General features: G+C 39.7%; 1 protein-coding gene across 25 annotated transcripts in view; it reads left to right on the top strand.

Moving 5' to 3' along the window:
* The window catches only part of LOC119649465 (sorbin and SH3 domain-containing protein 2), a 410,936-nt gene that overhangs the window by 282,830 nt on the left and 109,887 nt on the right, over positions 1-18,219 (top strand). For 21 of the 25 annotated variants that reach the window (XM_038051671.1, XM_038051761.1, XM_038051695.1 and 18 more), the window contains 2 exons: positions 837-957; positions 8,386-8,418. In XM_038051671.1, coding sequence (XP_037907599.1) covers positions 837-957; positions 8,386-8,418 — 154 coding nt within the window. Of the gene's footprint in view, positions 1-836; positions 958-8,385; positions 8,419-15,941; positions 16,247-18,219 lie in introns of those variants that run through there. The other 4 variants (XM_038051820.1, XM_038051630.1, XM_038051746.1 and 1 more) reach the window with 2 other exon arrangements.

The following is an 18,219-nucleotide window of genomic DNA, read 5'->3' as shown; positions in this document are numbered from 1 at the left end:
ACAGACTGACGTGTGTTAGATTCACCTAGCACACGCAGCTCGTCGTTATCAATCAATGGTCATGGATGTCCATATGGCTCACTTTGAAGGCTTATGTCGTCTGACCGAAATTTTTCGAACCACCGCCGTTTGGTTCATTCGCTTACCGTATTAGCTCCAAATGCGCTGTTAATGTTCCTGGTCGCCTCCGCTGCTTTATGACCGAGTTTGAACTCCTACAGGAAAAGTATACGTTTTTGGCTCTTTTCCTTCATTTTTTCCTTTCATTCACTATTGTCACAACGATGGTCAAAACTGAAATGACTCCTGGATTAAATGTAGGAGTATTTATACTTCATCATCCGACACCAACAGCGCCAACTGGTGGCAAAATCGCAACTAACTTCACTTGATTGCCAAATCGATCATTTCATATGCAACAACCTAATAATTGAAACTTCATCAAGAAGAAGTTAAATGCAAGTTATATTTTAACATATTAACAAGAGAAAGTATATCTAAAAAAAATAAAGCAAACCGAATCGTCTCACAATAGAAAGTAGGATTCGACAAGACGAACTTAAAGTTCTCTTTAAAAAAATTTAAAAGAAAACATCCCATCTTGTCGTCCTCAGACATCCTGAAATATTGAATTCAATAGCAAAAGGAAATTAACCCTTTTGCCAGAAAGAGAGACTCTGCCATTTCGTCCAATTCTTACCTTTTGAAAAATATTATCACATTTCTATGATATATAATCTCCGGGACTGAAAACGTATGAGCCAATCGTAAATGCTGCGAAAGAATGAAAGCACAAACGAATAATATCATCTTCACATTTATACGTCTATTTTCAGAACTTACGGTACAATGCCAAATCCTGTTCGTTCTAGTACGGGATCCTATAAAAATCAACCAGGAAGGATAGAAAATTATGTTCCTGGCCACTCATCTGTTTCCGACAAGGAGAAGAAAGAGGTACGTTTGTTTGTTTGTATGACTGCTTTGTGTAGTGTTTGTATGTCTCAATGTCCTGTATAGTATGAGTAGAGAACTTGTGTATGTATCTTTTCTCAAGATTATTTCTTTAATATTACGTGGCCTTTTTCATAAATGGACTTCCTATTCCGTTTTGATGTCACTATAAATATCATATGCACAGCTTTCGGAAGATTTTTCCTTTGCTTTATAGTTACTGTCCTGTGTCGTGTGCCACACTAATATCACTGAATTCTAAGGGACCTGACATCATTTCGGAAGATAAGTTTAGTAAAGAAGATGTAGGAAAAAATAGACAAAACCAAATAAGAACAGAACAAAGGATATGCAGTAGAAAATGATTCTAAAAGGTCCTTCTTATAGTATTGACATTCCTTAGGACTCCCTTCCTTTTTCGATCTTCAGAAGTAATTGTATAAAGATTTCCTAATAGAAGTAGTTTTAGGGGACTGAATCATGCTTATTATAAAAAAAAATAATTTTGCATATTAGACAGCAGCTAGATTCGATATCATCAGGAAATAAACAAGAAAGCTGATCTGATTTTGTTATTCAGTCATGAGAAGGATAAACCAAATTCCGTCCCAATCTTATTACCATCACATCTCCCTATCGCTATCTCACGTTGTGCGGAACTATTCAGGACCATCATTATCGAATCCTTTACGTACACTCCCATTCCTGTCCAATCTATTAGACCCAAATTGAAACCTTGAACAAAAAATAGGTTAAACTTACAAATTTTTAAATAGTCTCAATGAGGAAGTGTTTGTAAAATTTTCTGGGACAAAAAAAAAGATGGAAAGTACAAGGAACATCTTGACATTGAAATCTAGTGAGACTCCGAGTATGGATAGAATACCTGCGGAACTTTGGAAGTCAGTGAAATGGTCCTCAATATCTGAGTCCATTAAATTATTTGACAAATTTCTAGCCAGGAGAAAGTTTCCAAGAACGGACGCAAAATCATTGCCTGCCCTCTGGAAAAGTGCCCCGAATGTAACATTGAGGTATACCAACTCTCCATTGAATACCTTTAGGCATACGATAGCATCAATTGTAAAATTCTACTCGTCTACTGAAATAAGGATTCCCTGAAGATGTTACTTAAGGCCACTGTAAATAAATATGGAAATATATATCTCAAGCTGCAGAAACTTTCAATCAGTAAGAGCTAGTTGAAGCCGCCAGACAGTCTCGCCCCCACAATTGGTCCATTTGTCATGACAATGCATAATCAGAAAAATCTGCGTCTGTAGATCATTAATAGGAAAACGTACTAACCCAATAAACGGTATACGCATTATCACAAGAATTTTGAGAGCAGAGTTGTTAAAGGATGGTGGTTTGAAGGCTAACGTAAATAAAACCAAACTCATGGTACAAACGCCGAGAAAAATACCATCACAATTAAGCATCCCTCGGGTGACTTCAGAATTGCTATATAGCTGCTATTCACCTCTTGTAGGGTATAGCGCCTCAACCAAAGCTAGGTACTACCGCACGCGGTCTGCTGAAATGCACTTTAACTTTCGCAGGACTTCCCGAGAAGCTCACACGCATTTTCTATTGGTCTCTCGCAAGTGCTCTTGGCACATTCCACTTGTCAGCCATCTTGGAAGAATCTACTGTATGTCGTAGCCAGCAACGCAATTGTCGCCTCTCTTTAAGGTATGACCTATCAACTGCCAATTCCACCTGTACGCCAACCAATTTCCTCGTTTGAAAGACTCCGATGGTACGTTGCAAGCAAGTGTTGACGAAGGCTTAGAGCTTTCAACTGACAGTGATGTTCACGTTCCATGTACTACTCTCATAGAGCAACACAAAAAGGACATTAACATAGAACAATCTTAACTTGATTTTGGTGTTGAAATAACTGCATTTCCAGATTTTAGGCAAGGCATTGAAGCGGATCTAGCACTATTGATGCATCGCGCGGCGTCCAGGTCGATGCCACCGTCGGCAGAAACCACACTTCCTAGATATATAAATTGACTAGTTGAACCCGGTAAACCTTGTTTTACCTGTGTATATTTGCAAAAATTTCGGAGCCACCTCTCACCTTACCAATGGAATAACCCATAATAAGCATTTAGTTATTACTAGATATGCAAGGGCAACAAAATAAGCACAATATAGCCATTATATCAATGAGGACCTTTTGGCGCACTTCATTGTAATTGAATGCTCCTTTATGGGGTATTAATCGTACTTGTCGTAAGCGTTCAGCTTCACCGTGTTATGTATCTTGCTCTTCGGGAATTCCAGCTGCTTTAAAAGCAAACGCTTTTGCTCCAAGTATCATGTAATGTTTCAACACCTTTTTAAATGAAAGTTTAAATTTGCAGGTTCTCTCTCGTGTTTTAGCAGCCCTTGAAATAAAGGCTTTGATTCGTTCAGTTTCCAGCCGCGAACTCTGTTCTTCAGATCTTTCAGCAGCTCTACTGGCTGACTGTTGCCGTTCATGTTTGGTTGATCTTCCAATATTCGATTTTTTAGGTAACGTTTTTAATAACTTTCATAGTTTAAGCCCTGTAGGAGTGAAAACTTTATGGCGGGAGAGACCCTATTTTCAAACCCGGTTGGCGGTTAAAAAATCGCAGCGTTAACCTCTTTTTCAAAGTTAAGGCATTAATATCATAATGGTAAAGTTTGATTTAACAATCCTGTCGCTGAAAGGGAGGAGGTAAAACTGCAAGAAAAAAGAAAGTCCCTCCTTTTGAGCCCCGTTAAAAACCCGTAATGGTCACTTCTCTTTGAAGAGTTACGTTGCCCTGAAGAGCTCCTATTTTCGTATCATTAATAAGCTTGTGGCTAGGGCAGTCATCGTCGCGATACCTATGAAAAATTGCAGAAAGGACTTCTCTTTGCTTCTCCACCCCCTTCCACGCCCACACAGGTAAGGGGCGTGGAGGGCACAGCTTTCCCTCTTCTCTAGCGTCCCTTGCACTTCGCGCACTCCCTTGTGCCCTGGAAGCTACTCTAGCTCTACTTTGAAGGGCTCTTTAAGAGTAGTGACCCCCCGAGCTTTCATCAGGATTGAAAGAGAATCACCCCTCTTCATCTAGATAAACTTCTCACCCTTTACGAGGGTAAGGTTGAAAATTGAACCCGTACTCTAATTTGCATGACGATGGGTTGAACCGTTTCACTGTTTATCGATCACAAACTAATTTATGTACAAACCACTTCCATTATTATATATTACAAGTAAAAGAAGATTAACGCTTTCCATGCTATGCACCGAAAACGAATCAACCAACAACATCAAACCGCACTGGTCAAACAGGAAGAATAAGGATAGAAGAATACGACTTTGAGACCGTTGACAATTTCTCCTATCTAGGGTCGAAAATCACAACCGATAACAGCTACGATGCTGAAATCCGCGCACGGTTGTTGTCAGCCAGCAGAGCCTATTTCAGCTTACAAAGACTGTTCCGCTCGAAACGTCTCACTATAGGGTCAAAGCTCTTACTGTACAAGACTATGATCTTGCCAGTCCTCATGTATTCCTCGGAAACTTGGGTTCTTAGCAAGAAAAATTACGAACTCTTGGCCGCGTTCGAGAGAAGAATCCTCCGAAGAATTTTTGGCCCCCTACATGAGGATGGACGATTCCGTAGCCTACACAATGACGAAATCTATGAGCGATACCATGACCGTCCGGTTGTGGATAAAATCCGGCTCAATAGGTTACGGTGGGCGGGTCACTTAATCCGTATGGATGGGGATGATCCCACCCGGAAAGGGCAATATCTATGGTAGGAAAAGAAGACGAGGGAGACCCTGCCTAAGATGGAGCGATGGCGTAGGTCAGGACGCCAGACAACTTTTAGGGATATCGAATTGGTGGACCTCGGCGCAAAACCGGGATGTCTGGAGTTCCTTATTAAGGCAGGCCTAGACCGGATACCGGTTGTTGCCCCGTTGATGATGATTGATGATGCTATGCCTTGTAATGCAGATAGAGTGAGTGCGAAAACCGTCGGACTGAAAACTTTGATTTTATTGTGTTTATTTTCATTCTAACTCTACTTGCCTCTCTGTCCAAATTCAGAGCCATTTGGGAAAGGTTCATGACACGGCGCGAGAGAACAGATATGTCGAGAGTAGTCAAGGTGCTTTGAGCTACGATGGCATAACCCATTGAACTCCTCTACATCTTCCAGACAAGGCAGCATGAAGAACGTCACTGATAAAAAGAAGGAATAATATCGGTGATTGGATGCAACCCTGGTGGACTCCCCTTTCGACCTCAAATTCCTCTGAGATTTTACGCCAACGCGGTACGTAACATTCAGAGCATGCCAGATACACTCCGATTTCACACTATCGAAGGCTTTATCGAAATAAATGAAATTAAAGGTGAAGATCATGCTTTCGAGGTGCCCCTTAATACGTTCCGGCACGCAGATACCCCTCAAATTGTCACCCTCATACGAGTAGAAGTAGCAGATCTGCAGAAATTGCAGATGCAGCTACAAATAACTCTGTGGGAAAACCGTCGAGTAAAGCGGCTTTACTTCATTTGATTGCATTGATGATCGAGTTAATTTCTTCAGACTTCCCATGTTCAACATCCGCAAATTACTGTGGTACGATTAAGTGTTCTTTCCACCTCTCCATCATCGTAGTTGAGGAATCGGTCGTTAACATCTTTCGCAAAACTATCGAAAGGTTTGTGACTTCATGCAATGTTCTTTCGTGATGCGATATGCACTTCTGATATCACTGCTATCTACGGCAGCTTTCGCTACCCTCACCCAGGCCATAACAAATTGTCTCTTATCACGGCGCAGACTACGCTTACCTTCCCGAGATTTCGCAGCGGTTAATGGATTCGTTTTTATAATTCTGCTGTCACCAAATTTTACGATATCCCTTCGGAAAGTGACCGATGAACTAGATCATTTTTTATGGCAGCCCAATACTCATCGATATCCTTAGGAGGGTTACGAGCTATATTTGAATCATATAACCGATCGATGTTAAACTTGGGGGAGGGGGATCCCAGCAAGCGAAAGTAAGCGTCCATCAGATGGTGGTCCCCTTCGAGGGCGATGTTAGCGCCTCAATTCTAACGCATATCTAGAAGACAATTCTTATACTTACATGGCACGCCATCTTTTATTTCGGTATAAAAACATTAAATTTGGTCCTTTACAATTGGACAATGGGCTAGTTTTTGAATACTATCTTGATCAAGTGACCGCCTTTGCTGACCAAAACAAAACGTGACCTTTTAGCTGCTTTTCCCATTGCTTTTCCAAGCATTTCGGGGGGTGTTGCAGTGATTTCGGAACGAATGTTTCCCTTGAGCTCTTCAATGGTCTGAGGGTTACTGGCGTACACCTTGCTTTTTCAGCAATCCCAAAAAAAGAAATCCACAGTTGTGGAGATCTGGATGACTCGTTAATGTCGCGTTGGCATCAGACGTTCAAGAAATTTTCGTTGAAAAACTGGATTGTTTGATTTGCAGTGTGACATGGCACACCATCTTGTTAAAACCAATAGCTTTCGGATAAAGTATTGCCAGATCAGCCAATACATTTTAGTTACGCTTTCGATCACAGTGGTATCTATTGGAAGTTATTCTTGGGCTAATTAAGTTGGCTTATAGAGCGCCTCTCTTGTGTCTTGGATTATAGCGCTACAGCCCTGGAAGTATTACTTTGCTGCGGATGCTTGCAATAAACTGAGATTGAAGTGCCGTGGAAACGTGTTCAACAGGAGGCTACAGTTACTTTTCCTCCCTTCCATTTCAACCCGAATCGAAAGTTTTTTTTTTCGATGAGAGCTTCAAACCTTCAAATGTACCACTAACGCCTACAATTTCGTTATATGGGACGTTTGTTCACCAGAACTACCTCTACTCCTCCGTTTCTCCTACTAGACTAACATACGATTTGATCTTTTCCCCCTTTTCCTTATATTTAAAAATCTCCTCCTGTCTAAGTTTTTGGATGGCCATCATCGCCTTTTGTCTGGTTAGCTAAGTGGTTAGAACAAAAGGCTGTCGTACGGAAGGTTGCGATTGTCATTTCGAAATCTCACTGGTGTCATTTCGTTTTCTCCTGAATGAGAATGTGCACGTCGTTATTTGGATTGCTAGAGCTGCCATAGATTTTCAGCATTCCGTACCACTTTTCATTGCCTCACATGCTTCAAGATATATAACTATGACGGCTTGCACCTGGTCCTTATTCGCAATTTACATACTACGTCGCGCATCGAAATAGCCCACAAAAGTCATTACTCCAACTTTTTTGAATACATGGCACCCAACTTCTGCTGTCTTCATCAACTTTTAAGGATTTGCACCAAAACCATGATCTGCACTATTTGTAAAATATTTGGCCAAAGCAGGTCCAAATGTCCTTAACTCCATTTGAGTCCCACTCTTCGATTCATACTATCCCTTTACCGCCTTCGGGACTGTTTGTAACGAGGTCATATTACATATTTACTGTTCATGAGATTACACGTGAATGCATCTATTATAATATTAACCATGTTCGCATGTTTTTAGCTAATATGCGCCCGGAATAAAGCAAACTCTATTTGCCCAAATCAAAAGCTTTAAGGGGATTAAACACAAATTCTCTAAAACTTCAACTCAAACATTTGCAGTAGAATGAGTCCTTTAAACCATTCATAAGCATGTACATCAAATAATTGCCAACAACGATCATAATTAAAATTTCACAGCTTTCCGGAAATTGCAATAATTTATTCTAAATCTACTATTGAATCTCCACCACTTAATATCCACACAAACTATTTTATTTAGTCTGATTAATTTCATGGTAATTAGCATTCATTTGAAATTCCCTATGGATTGGAAATGTAGGTGGGTTGAACTAACTTCATCAGCAAATCAAACAAACTAATAATATCGTCCAGTTTCAACCCCTCCTCCCCCGATGAAAATAGGCATTTGAATCAGCTCTCGCATACGCTGAATGCACATTTCCAATAACAGTTTCCTAGTATCCAAGAGGAAATAGGGATAACGAACAACTGATATCCCTACTGCAAAGGAAAACAGATGAACGGCAAAAGCATAGAAACTAATTATTATTTCTGAAGCGGATTTATCCGGTCATGACGGAGATAATAGAAGGGAAAGCAAATTTGCATGATAAGTAGTTGCGATTAGAAGATTTAGTTTTTAGATTTAGATATAGCTCTCTTGCACAAATGGTTCAGTTTAAACTTGTAATTAGTAATGTTGAAGCCATAAGATATATTTGAATTTGGTAATTATCTGTCCCCAATGTATTTAGATTAGAGCCCTCTTGTCAATAATTAGTATTATTTGTCCACATCCTATCTAGAAATTTTGTTATTTTACACTTTTAACTTGATATTTCACCAGAAAATTGTTATTGATTATTCTAGTGGTGGGACGAAGTGATGGACATTTTCGACGGGGTATGCAATTTTTTTAATAATCTTAAACCCTTTACACGCTTTCTCTATTTCGTCTTCTATTACTTTTCCTTTCTTCGGCTTTTTGGTAAAATTGCATGCTTTATCATAGATGTATCTGAGTAATTTTCAGTTTCCAGAACTATCTTTACTTTTATTAGTTTTATTAAAAATCAACAATAATCATTGAGTGTATCAGGATGGAAAGATGCATCAAAGATTATGTGAAATTGAAAAAGAAATCAATTTGACATGCGAGATAGTGTTAGATACACGAAGTAATGATTTGCTCAACGGCTAAAGCATGAAAAATTGTTGATTTTACCCAACCCCTCATTTTTATTTTATCTTATATCTTTACTGCTATAGGGTGTGTGAATTAATTTTAGTTTTTTAATAACAAATAAAATTTATAATACTTCAAGAGGGTGTTAACAAATAGGTCCACGATTTACTCATAATCTCAGATAACAAATGCTCATAGAAATAAATGTTGTTTACACTTCAGCGAAATGAATAATACTGAGGGCTGTTCTACAATTTGTTTAAATAAGGTCATGAGACTGGTAACATTTCGTTCGATATAAAAACTGGGAGGGACTACATAGTGTACAGAAGAAAACCGCGCAGAAGACTTTATCTTCAATAATTTATGAAAATAATGAGAAAACTAGGAATCGTATAAATTCACATCATTGGTTAAAAATCAAGACGATCAAGGAAGGAGCTCTTTCTCTTTAGGCTCTATAACGCGCTATTTTTTTCAATCATAGGCCTAATCGGAGTAGGGTCAAAATCATCGTCTAGCGTATTAATCCTTCATTGTTTCGGTCGGTGGAACCCCATATCGATCGCTAATGTCATCATTTCGGATGTAATCATGGCTTGTTAGGCCGCTAGTCCAACGCAACATCTTTGCCTTCGATACCGCGAGGCACCATTGATTGTTTTTTATAGTCGGCTAGCACTCAAAATTAGAGAGGGAGACAGGGCAAATAAGACCACGGTAAATTTTGGATATGCGACGTCGACGTTGTCTAGGCTTTTCGTAGTCGATTGAAAATAATCTACTTTTATCGGTGGTAAATCTTGAATGTTTGAAAACGAGCCAGAGACTAAACGGCGAAGAATTAGATAAGACAACTAATAGGCACGAAATTCAGATGAAAACGGAACTGTAAAAATAAAACCTCGACCCACAGTAATTTCAATAAATAAATTTTCTGCAACATTCCTGTAGCTTAATTTCATTATTTTAATTTGGACTAAAACGAAAGAGGAGACAGTTCGAGAGAGGAATAAGATGGTTTTAATGGTTGCTGATCCCATTTGGGTTAAAGTTTTTTTAGACTTTTTATATAATCGCCCTATTTATACTTCTGGCTTCCCGAGCCAGTCGTTATACGTTTTATTAAATAAAGAGGTAACCAGGCACGCATAATAGATAAGTAAATTTACCAGGCACATAAAAATTGAATACTAGAAGATCATCCCCCAATTTCGAAACGAAATTTAGATCTTCTTCTTCCGAATTAGGTCTGAATTTACTAAGCGGCTTTTATCCTGATCATAATTCATACTCCTGTAATGGGTGTAACAATTTTGATCACACTGCTCCCAGGACAGAATTGAGTTGCAGCTATCCTGCATGAAACACCAAGTTGTCTACTTTTTTGAGTAAATTAAACGCGAAGTCAAACAAGCCTCCCAGTTCTGTGGTCTATACCACCGCCGAAGTTGACGCATACTTCCCGACTTTGCCGTTTACCATAAAAAAAATCATGACGGCTACAGGAGTAGCTGTGAAAGAACCGGAAAAATTAAAGCGGACAAAGAAAATACACTGATTAAAAAAAGCAGAGAAGACTACAAGAACAGAATGGAGGATAAATTAAAAAATGAGCCACACGGAAATCAACTCAGAATTGATGCACACACACACAAACTAATCAAGGAATGCCAACAAATCTTAGAAAGGAACAAACTGAGTTCTAATCCTCTACTACCTAAGATCACAGGGATTTCTTAGGTCCACGAAAAATGGGGGAAGCGGAGGGAAATTGTTTCTGCGAAGGTAGTACCAGCGCGTTGAATAGCTAAATGATTAGCGAAGACGGTCAAGAACACAATCAAATTCACCGAGAACTTTAAGTTGAAATAAGTACCCGAGAGGGAAAAAGCATTTGTGTCCTTTGATATCCAGGCTCCTTTTCCAAATATTTCGGCTGCTTTAGTAGAAAATAGGCTACATCAAGAACAAAATGATCCACAATTTACGTATGGCAAGGTGCAACAATACATAATGCTTGGTTGAATTTGCACGAAATAAAATTTTTTTACCTTTGGAGAGATAAATGCGCCTTTTTCTCCATCATCAGCAAAATCTTCGTGACGAACTGGAAGCAGAAATGAAAAACGGAGGGCCGTTACCACTTTCAGGCGTATCATTAAATAGGAGGAGAAATGTCAGAAGTTAAGATTGACAGGAAACCAATGGATCTGGTGCTATACGCAGCTTATCAAGCCACGTCTAGCAGCATAAGGTCTTTCAACAATATGCTTCACCGGATGCTAATTCTCTCATATCCTCAGAGGGCCTGGTGAAAGACAAACACTCACCAAGTTTACTCCTAATCAAGAGCCAAACGGAGAATAGCATTAGCGTTTAATTAAATCTCCCTTTTATTGCAGCAAAACCTATGGGGATGTGATTTCGATATTGCCGTTTGCAGCAGGAATACCCAGTTTGAAACTCTTCTGGGAGTAATCAAAGCCCCAATCGACCAAATGGCCAAGTCTGGAATCTACAAGATTCCAAAGAAATCTACATAGGAGGGACTAGAAGGAATGTTGGCACAGGGCTCGGTGAACATTTGAAGAAGGTAAAGCTGAAGGTGGTGGAGCGTAGCTACTTGGTGAGCTACACTATTTGTGAGTAGGCCGCAAACTTAGTAAAAGCTTAGAAGATATAAGAAAATTAAAATAAATCCGCCTTTCTTCACTGCGGGATCAGTGTCCCTAGAAAAAACACGGTGCAGAACCCCACATTCACAAGATCGACTACTTGCTTACCAGCCCTCTACAAGTTCATAACATCCGTTATTAGTGGAATGGTCAATGCACACATCGAGACCAACAACATTCTGTTCGAGAAGCCGGAAGGTTTCAAAGTTGGATCAAGCTATTGCAAAGAGCAACTTATTTTCGACTTGGTAGTTGTCGGGTAGGCAACTAGAGACCAAATAAATCTCTTTAGTTGCTATATCGATTACGCCAAGGCTTTTGTCAGCATCTCGCATACCCGGATAATCGATGTCCTACACCTGCATCGTGTTGATCCAAAACTTATAAATGTTTTATTGTCATGGAAGAGTGGCATACCGCTTGGACAGTGCATTCAATTGAACGCACCAACACCTCAAAGCCCATCCGCACATGGAGAGGCATTTTCCAGGAGTATTCTTTGAGTCCTCTTTGATTTTGTATGACACTGAGCCTACTTTCATGACTATTGAACGGTTCTAGAGGACGCGCTTTCTCAATCAAATATGACCTACGTGCTGACACACATGATGTACTTACATGACATCGAGTTGTATAGGCACTGTTACGAATAGTTGACAAGTTTAGCTGTGATATTTGGATTAGAATGAAATAAGCCCACTAAATATATTCCTTATCCATTCCCTGGCGTATGCATTCGGAATATTGCCGTGAACGAAGACCGTTCTGGAAAACGTCCGATGGCACTTACAGACTGCCATGTTCAAATTCTGAATGCATGGAGCAGATGAACCTGCCTCGAGACATCGGAGGTAGGGACATGGTTGACATTGTGTCACAACATCATTGCAGATCCGATGGCGCTTACAGATTGCCATGTTCAAATTCTGAATGCATGGAGCAGATGAACCTGCCTCGAGACATCGGAGGTAGGGACGTGGTTGACATTGTATCACAACATCATTGCGAAGTTGTAAGGTAAATTGCGAGCTGACTCCACTTAACCTGAAGGATCGATCTTTCAGACCTGGGGTTGAGTGGGGTCAAATTGAAAGCAATGCACGGTAAACACGTAAATTGCCTCTGGCAAGTATTTGTCGGTTTGCATTTATCGAACATATGACTGTATGCTGAGGAGCTCTTCGCTGAACCGGAGGGATTTATGTGCCATTCCGGCATGCATGGCATGGTCGCCACCCAAACTTCATTCATAATGGAAGAACGGGCGGAGAGTTACCAGCACAGAATGTATATCTCCGCGTGAGGGACGTTGGACTATCTGCTTTTTGACAGTACTGTTACAGCACCGATGCAATATACGAACATAATGTATGTAAGCTGATCCCTCAAAACCTTAAATACGAGCATGAGCTGAGCACTCGAACATATCCGGTTTACCGGTATGGACCGCAAGCAGTTCTGGATAATTCTGCTCACAGCATGTATTGGGACCGGCAGGTTCTAGCTGCTCGCTATATACCACACAACAAGCTTGATAGTCTGTTAGTTGGCAAGACAGGTCGCTCTGTGTATATCGTTGAAATCGGAACGGAAATACTTGGAAAAAGAGGTTAACTGTTGGCCACTGACTCGGCAAATCAAAGAAATTTGGCATCTCGAGGGGGTAGTTGTGGTTACCATAATATCATCAGCTACATGTATTGACCCTGAAACCCTCACAATTTCCCTGGATGTCCTGGGACTCTTTCACAGGTTCTGGTTCAAACCATTGCAGAATTGCACCATTTTGCATACGTGTTCGATGTTGTGGAAAGTTCTCCCATTAGCCTACCACCCGCGACCACTGCCAAAGCCACTTTATCTTTTAAGTAGATAAGGTCGTCCGATCCTAAATCATTGGCACTTACTGCTAATGTTAGGTAGGTAAAATCGTTGCCGCGACAATTCAATTAAATCGAAGCTTGGGACACAGGACACTACAGGATTATCGTACCCTCTAGGAGGTATTATAGTCAACATTGCACCCGTGATTATTACCTTGATTTAACTCAGCTAAGTCGATAGGCTTAAAACGGAAAACAAAATAATTCAAACCAGCCCTAGGGGGTTGACAGAAGGGCTGACAACGCTTTCCCGGAAAATATCAACGTGTCCAGATATCCAGGATACACCGTCGGGTTGGACGGACCAAACGACAAAAACTTCGGCAACATAAAATGGATTAGTCTTTCCAAGAAACGGAATGGTTTAGGAGCGAAGTAAATGATCACGGAGCTTACACAATATTTACCAGCGACCAAGAACAAGGAATCAGAGAATTCGGTGTCACCTTTGGAATAAACAACACTTTTAGGCAGCTTGTATCTGATTTCAATCCGATTAATGAACGAATCTGCTTAATCCGCTTCAAAATCAAGTTTCATAATGTGTGGGCTGTCAAGTACTATGCACCAGCGAATGACAAAGATGATGTCATTAAAAGCGAATTCTCCACCCGACTGGACAGCATTTTTGACGAGTTGCACTCCAATGGCATCAACGTATTATTGGGAGACTTCAACACTAAAATCGGCAACGAACTGTTCCATAGAGGCATAACAGGAGGACAGAGCCTCCATGATGAAACCAACGATGATACCCAAAAATTCATCGACTTCGTCAGCAGCAAAAATTTAGTCGTAAGCTCCACTTGCTTCCCTCTTTAGAACATATATATAATGACGTGGGCATCACCAAACGGGCAGACATTCAATAAAATCGACCACGTCCTCGTCGAAAAAAGAGCTGCCTCAAACATATTGAACGCGAGGACGCTTCGACGTGCTAACTGTGACTTGAACCATTTCCTGACTAGAGGGAAATACCGCTGTCGAATAGTCAAAAATTGGGGATGGACTTCTAAAATCAATGTGGAAAAGCTGAAAGACGGCGTGGTCAAAGTGGCTTACATGCCCACAATCAAGGGAGATTTTGTGGCACTTTCTCATGCTGGTCCTGTCAAAGGTAGTGACAAAATGTGGCGAAAATTTAGTGATGGAACTTCGCTACCCACAATACTTTGCTCTAAGGTAAATCTCGCCGCTCGCGAATATCGTGATATCTTCCTTAAGTTTAGTTACGCTTTCTGACGGATTTTTCTGTCTATTGCGCATCTTTTTCGAATTGTCAACTTCCGCAGTGGTTTGTTCCAATTGATGTCCAACTTTGTGGATTACTTTACACCTTAGATAATGTGGTAGACTGCATTCACCTAAACCCCTATTTTGCTTTTGCGATTTCACGGAAATTTTGGCATACTTCACGAAATAACGACAGCGACGTAACGTTACCAATTCAACTTTTCGATCATTTAGTCATTTATAATACGTGCCATTGTACTACTAAAGTACTAAAAAGTACCTATTTAACTAAAACAGTACTGAAAAACGAGGAAAAATACTGAGGAAATGATGAGCTTCAAAAGGTATTAAATTTTGTACTTTCGGCATTAAAAAATCAATGCTGCCTAGGCAAGTTTTTGAGGACCACATACTTGAAAACACAGCCGTTGACTTCTTAAACTGCCAATTTCGGAAGTGGTTCGAGCGAACACGACGGCCCCTATATATTGTGGTCTCAGTAGCGTCAAACATCAGCAATTTACGGATTTGCATTTAAATTTCACATGCATGGCATACTACACATCGTATTTGGAATTGGTTGACTCTTTCGTTGCCAATCTCGCAGGAGACTTTCCCGGCAACTTCCATCTATTTCGTTAAGCATGATTCATTGGCTGGGTTATTATAAAAATCTCGGGTTTTAAGCTGCTAGCCATATCACGACAGCCTCGAAGGACACCCCTCGGAAAACTGAGAATTTTTATTTGGCTTTGCTTTGAATCGAAGGCAATGAAATGAAAGAAACAAAGAAACATACCCTTCCTTCGGTGAACCCAGCTGTGGATAATCAATATAAAACCATTCTTACAGGGAATGAATAGTGAATTTCAATTGAAAACTTGTTTCTGCGTAGCTCTTTTCATTTTGAAGTACATTGCTTCCTCCGTAGGCATAGTGTTCAGTTAAGTATTTATTTTGGAGTTCGGTGCAATTCGAATTACGTTAATTTTTCAAAATTCTTTGATATTAATTCACACACCCAAAATTACATTAAGAAATTCATCGCCCACAATTAAACTTCAAAAAAAATATATTTCCTTTTTCGCTCCCCTTTTCATGGTTTCGTGGTGTTTGCTTTCCTTATCTTGAAATATATCAATATTTATTGGTCAATACAACTAACATTTATGAACGCTTGATTCAAAATGCGGCATCAATAACCAACAACACTATACAAAACATTGTTCAGTGGATTGATGAGCATTCATCGCTTCCTTTATTCTGCATTAAGCTTGATCGTGAGATCAAAAATTTTGTAAGTTTCCAAAAGTATTAAAGAATATGACGTAGATTAGGCATGTACATAGCTTTTTCCAAAAAAGGACCCGCAAATTTGATGTGAACTTAAAGTATGGCAGTAAAAGAGATATTCAATCGAAATTTATTATCTTTACTTATCGTAGTATCCTCGTAAAGAAACTGTCACTATCTCATAAGGAAGTATTTAAATTGTGTATTCCGCGAATGTTTTTTTTTGTCAAAATAAATTTAGATAGTATTAATTCGTTAAATTAAATCAATTAAATTATTTGTGTAGATTATTGGATTGCAAATTGTTATACTTAAACTTTGGTCACTGGTGCAATTTACATAATTAGAATAACTGGAAATTTAAAATGGACATGTCCATGCAGTCCCCGAAAAAAACTCTTGCCCAATTCCGACGAGGAATGCGCCTTGCATCCCTACTTACTGAAGGTGGACAGGTAAGAATCTCCCTTTGATGGGAGGCGAAATTATCGAAAAAAGGGAATTAAACTGCAGGGGTTGTAGCGAGTAATTTTTCAATTCCCACATGGCAGTGATTTTCAAATATTAAGATTTTCTCTCCTCTTGGAGACTATAAAGTGATATGATACAGATAATGAATTTTCAAAGACCACTAATCCTCACGATAACAAGAAGAAGGCTATTGAAAATTGCAGTCACGTAGTAGATATAGCACGCGCCTTCTATAACACCTTCTTTGGGTCAGTAATGGAAGCTGTCAGGAGGCCCATATAAAGGTAGTGGTGTTCCATAGGCAGAGTCCGAGAACTTGTATTAGTAAAAAGAGCGGCCAATCATGGCCCTGATGTGCATCAAAAAGAAGAAGCCGGACAAAATCATTCTTTCCCTTTTAATGAAGGGCTGCAACTATCAAATGGGGCAAAATATCTAGTGGTCATTAACATATATGGATATATGCTCATTAACATATATGGATATATGCTCATTAACATATATGGATATATGGATGGATATATGGATATGAAATTAATTTAAAGCAGACATCTTGATTATCTAATCATCAATACAGGCAAGTCCTTTTTTCCCCAGAAAGGTTCGCAAATCAAACCTTTGGAGTTGGAAGCGCACATGGTGAAACGGATAACTAATTCATGGTGATGGCCGTCCTGTTAACAAGCTACTTTGGGTGTGAAGGTTCGTTTGCCTCTTCATTACTACTGCCAGAAATGAGCTCACTGAACTTCTGGAGATACTGTTTCTACCCTGGAACATCATTAGAAAAAGGGACACCGGACCAAGTTACAGTTGGCCCCGGTCGCATAGCAGATCCATCAACATAATCACAAACGGAACCCCAATATGCAAGAAGGAAACATAACCATCTAAGATACCACCTACTATGGTATACAGTTGGCTCTAATGCAGAAGATTGGACTGGGGTCAATATACCGGAGCGAATCCCAGGCATGACATGCCATGTCGCCTAAATCAAGATACCACTGATTTCAGGCGGTGGTGTATGCAGCAAGCTTGTATATCGAGAAACCTACAAAACTACAAATGTGCGATTTCTGACAGTTAGGCACTATTGGAAGCTATCACGTAATTATAATAAATTGATGCTACAGTGTGGACTACGGGTTAATGTAGCCGAAACTCTGAATCTACGTAATTCTAAAATTTCGATACTGGAAAATCTAATAATCGGCCACTGTCTTCCCTAAAAACATTTGTATCCAGTCAAGATCTACAATGAAGGCCTGATATATAGATTTTTCAATGAAGAGGTCGAAATACCCTGTTGCATCACTCTAGCAATGAGAACACACCATCCGAGGAATAACAAATCCTCAAAAAGGACTGGATTAGGAGCATCTAGCCAACTATTTCCTTCGTAAGGGGGAAGGGGGAGGCGGGACTCTTTGATATAAAAAAAAACTATATTAAGGTGAAGAACAAGCCAGCAGGCTGTAGTAAGGAGCGATATAATGCAACCCCCTACAAAGCCCTTCATTTATCCATCGCTTGTTGGAAAGCATTTTTGGCCATTTTTTCCAATGAAAAATGCTGACCGAAAAAAAAACAATTTTTTTAGAGTTCTAAGTGAGAAATTTGCTGTTGTGATTGTTTATCCTGGGAGGCGACGAACAGAATAACTTAAAATTATTCGCATCAAGACATTTTTGCTAATACAAAGAAAACTTTTTTATTCCATTGAGTATGAATGAAAAAAGCGGTCCCTTACGGTCTTCATCTTCAACTGCTTGAAAACATTTCGGCAAGCTAGATTCAATTTCTACATGGTGGTCTGGCGCTCCAAATTCTGCAATGGAGCTATCATTCTTGATCCGTTGGGAGTAAATGGAGTTGATACGTGATCATTAAGATTCAAAGTTTATTAATATTCGTGGGCTTCAACATCTCCGCGATAGCTGTGACTTTGTTCGGT

Source organism: Hermetia illucens, chromosome 1 (assembly GCF_905115235.1).
Source record: "Hermetia illucens chromosome 1, iHerIll2.2.curated.20191125, whole genome shotgun sequence".
NCBI classification, from domain to species: domain Eukaryota; kingdom Metazoa; phylum Arthropoda; class Insecta; order Diptera; family Stratiomyidae; genus Hermetia; species Hermetia illucens.
The sequence above is the reverse complement of the archived record's forward strand: the minus strand, read 5'-3'. Positions and strand labels throughout refer to the sequence as shown.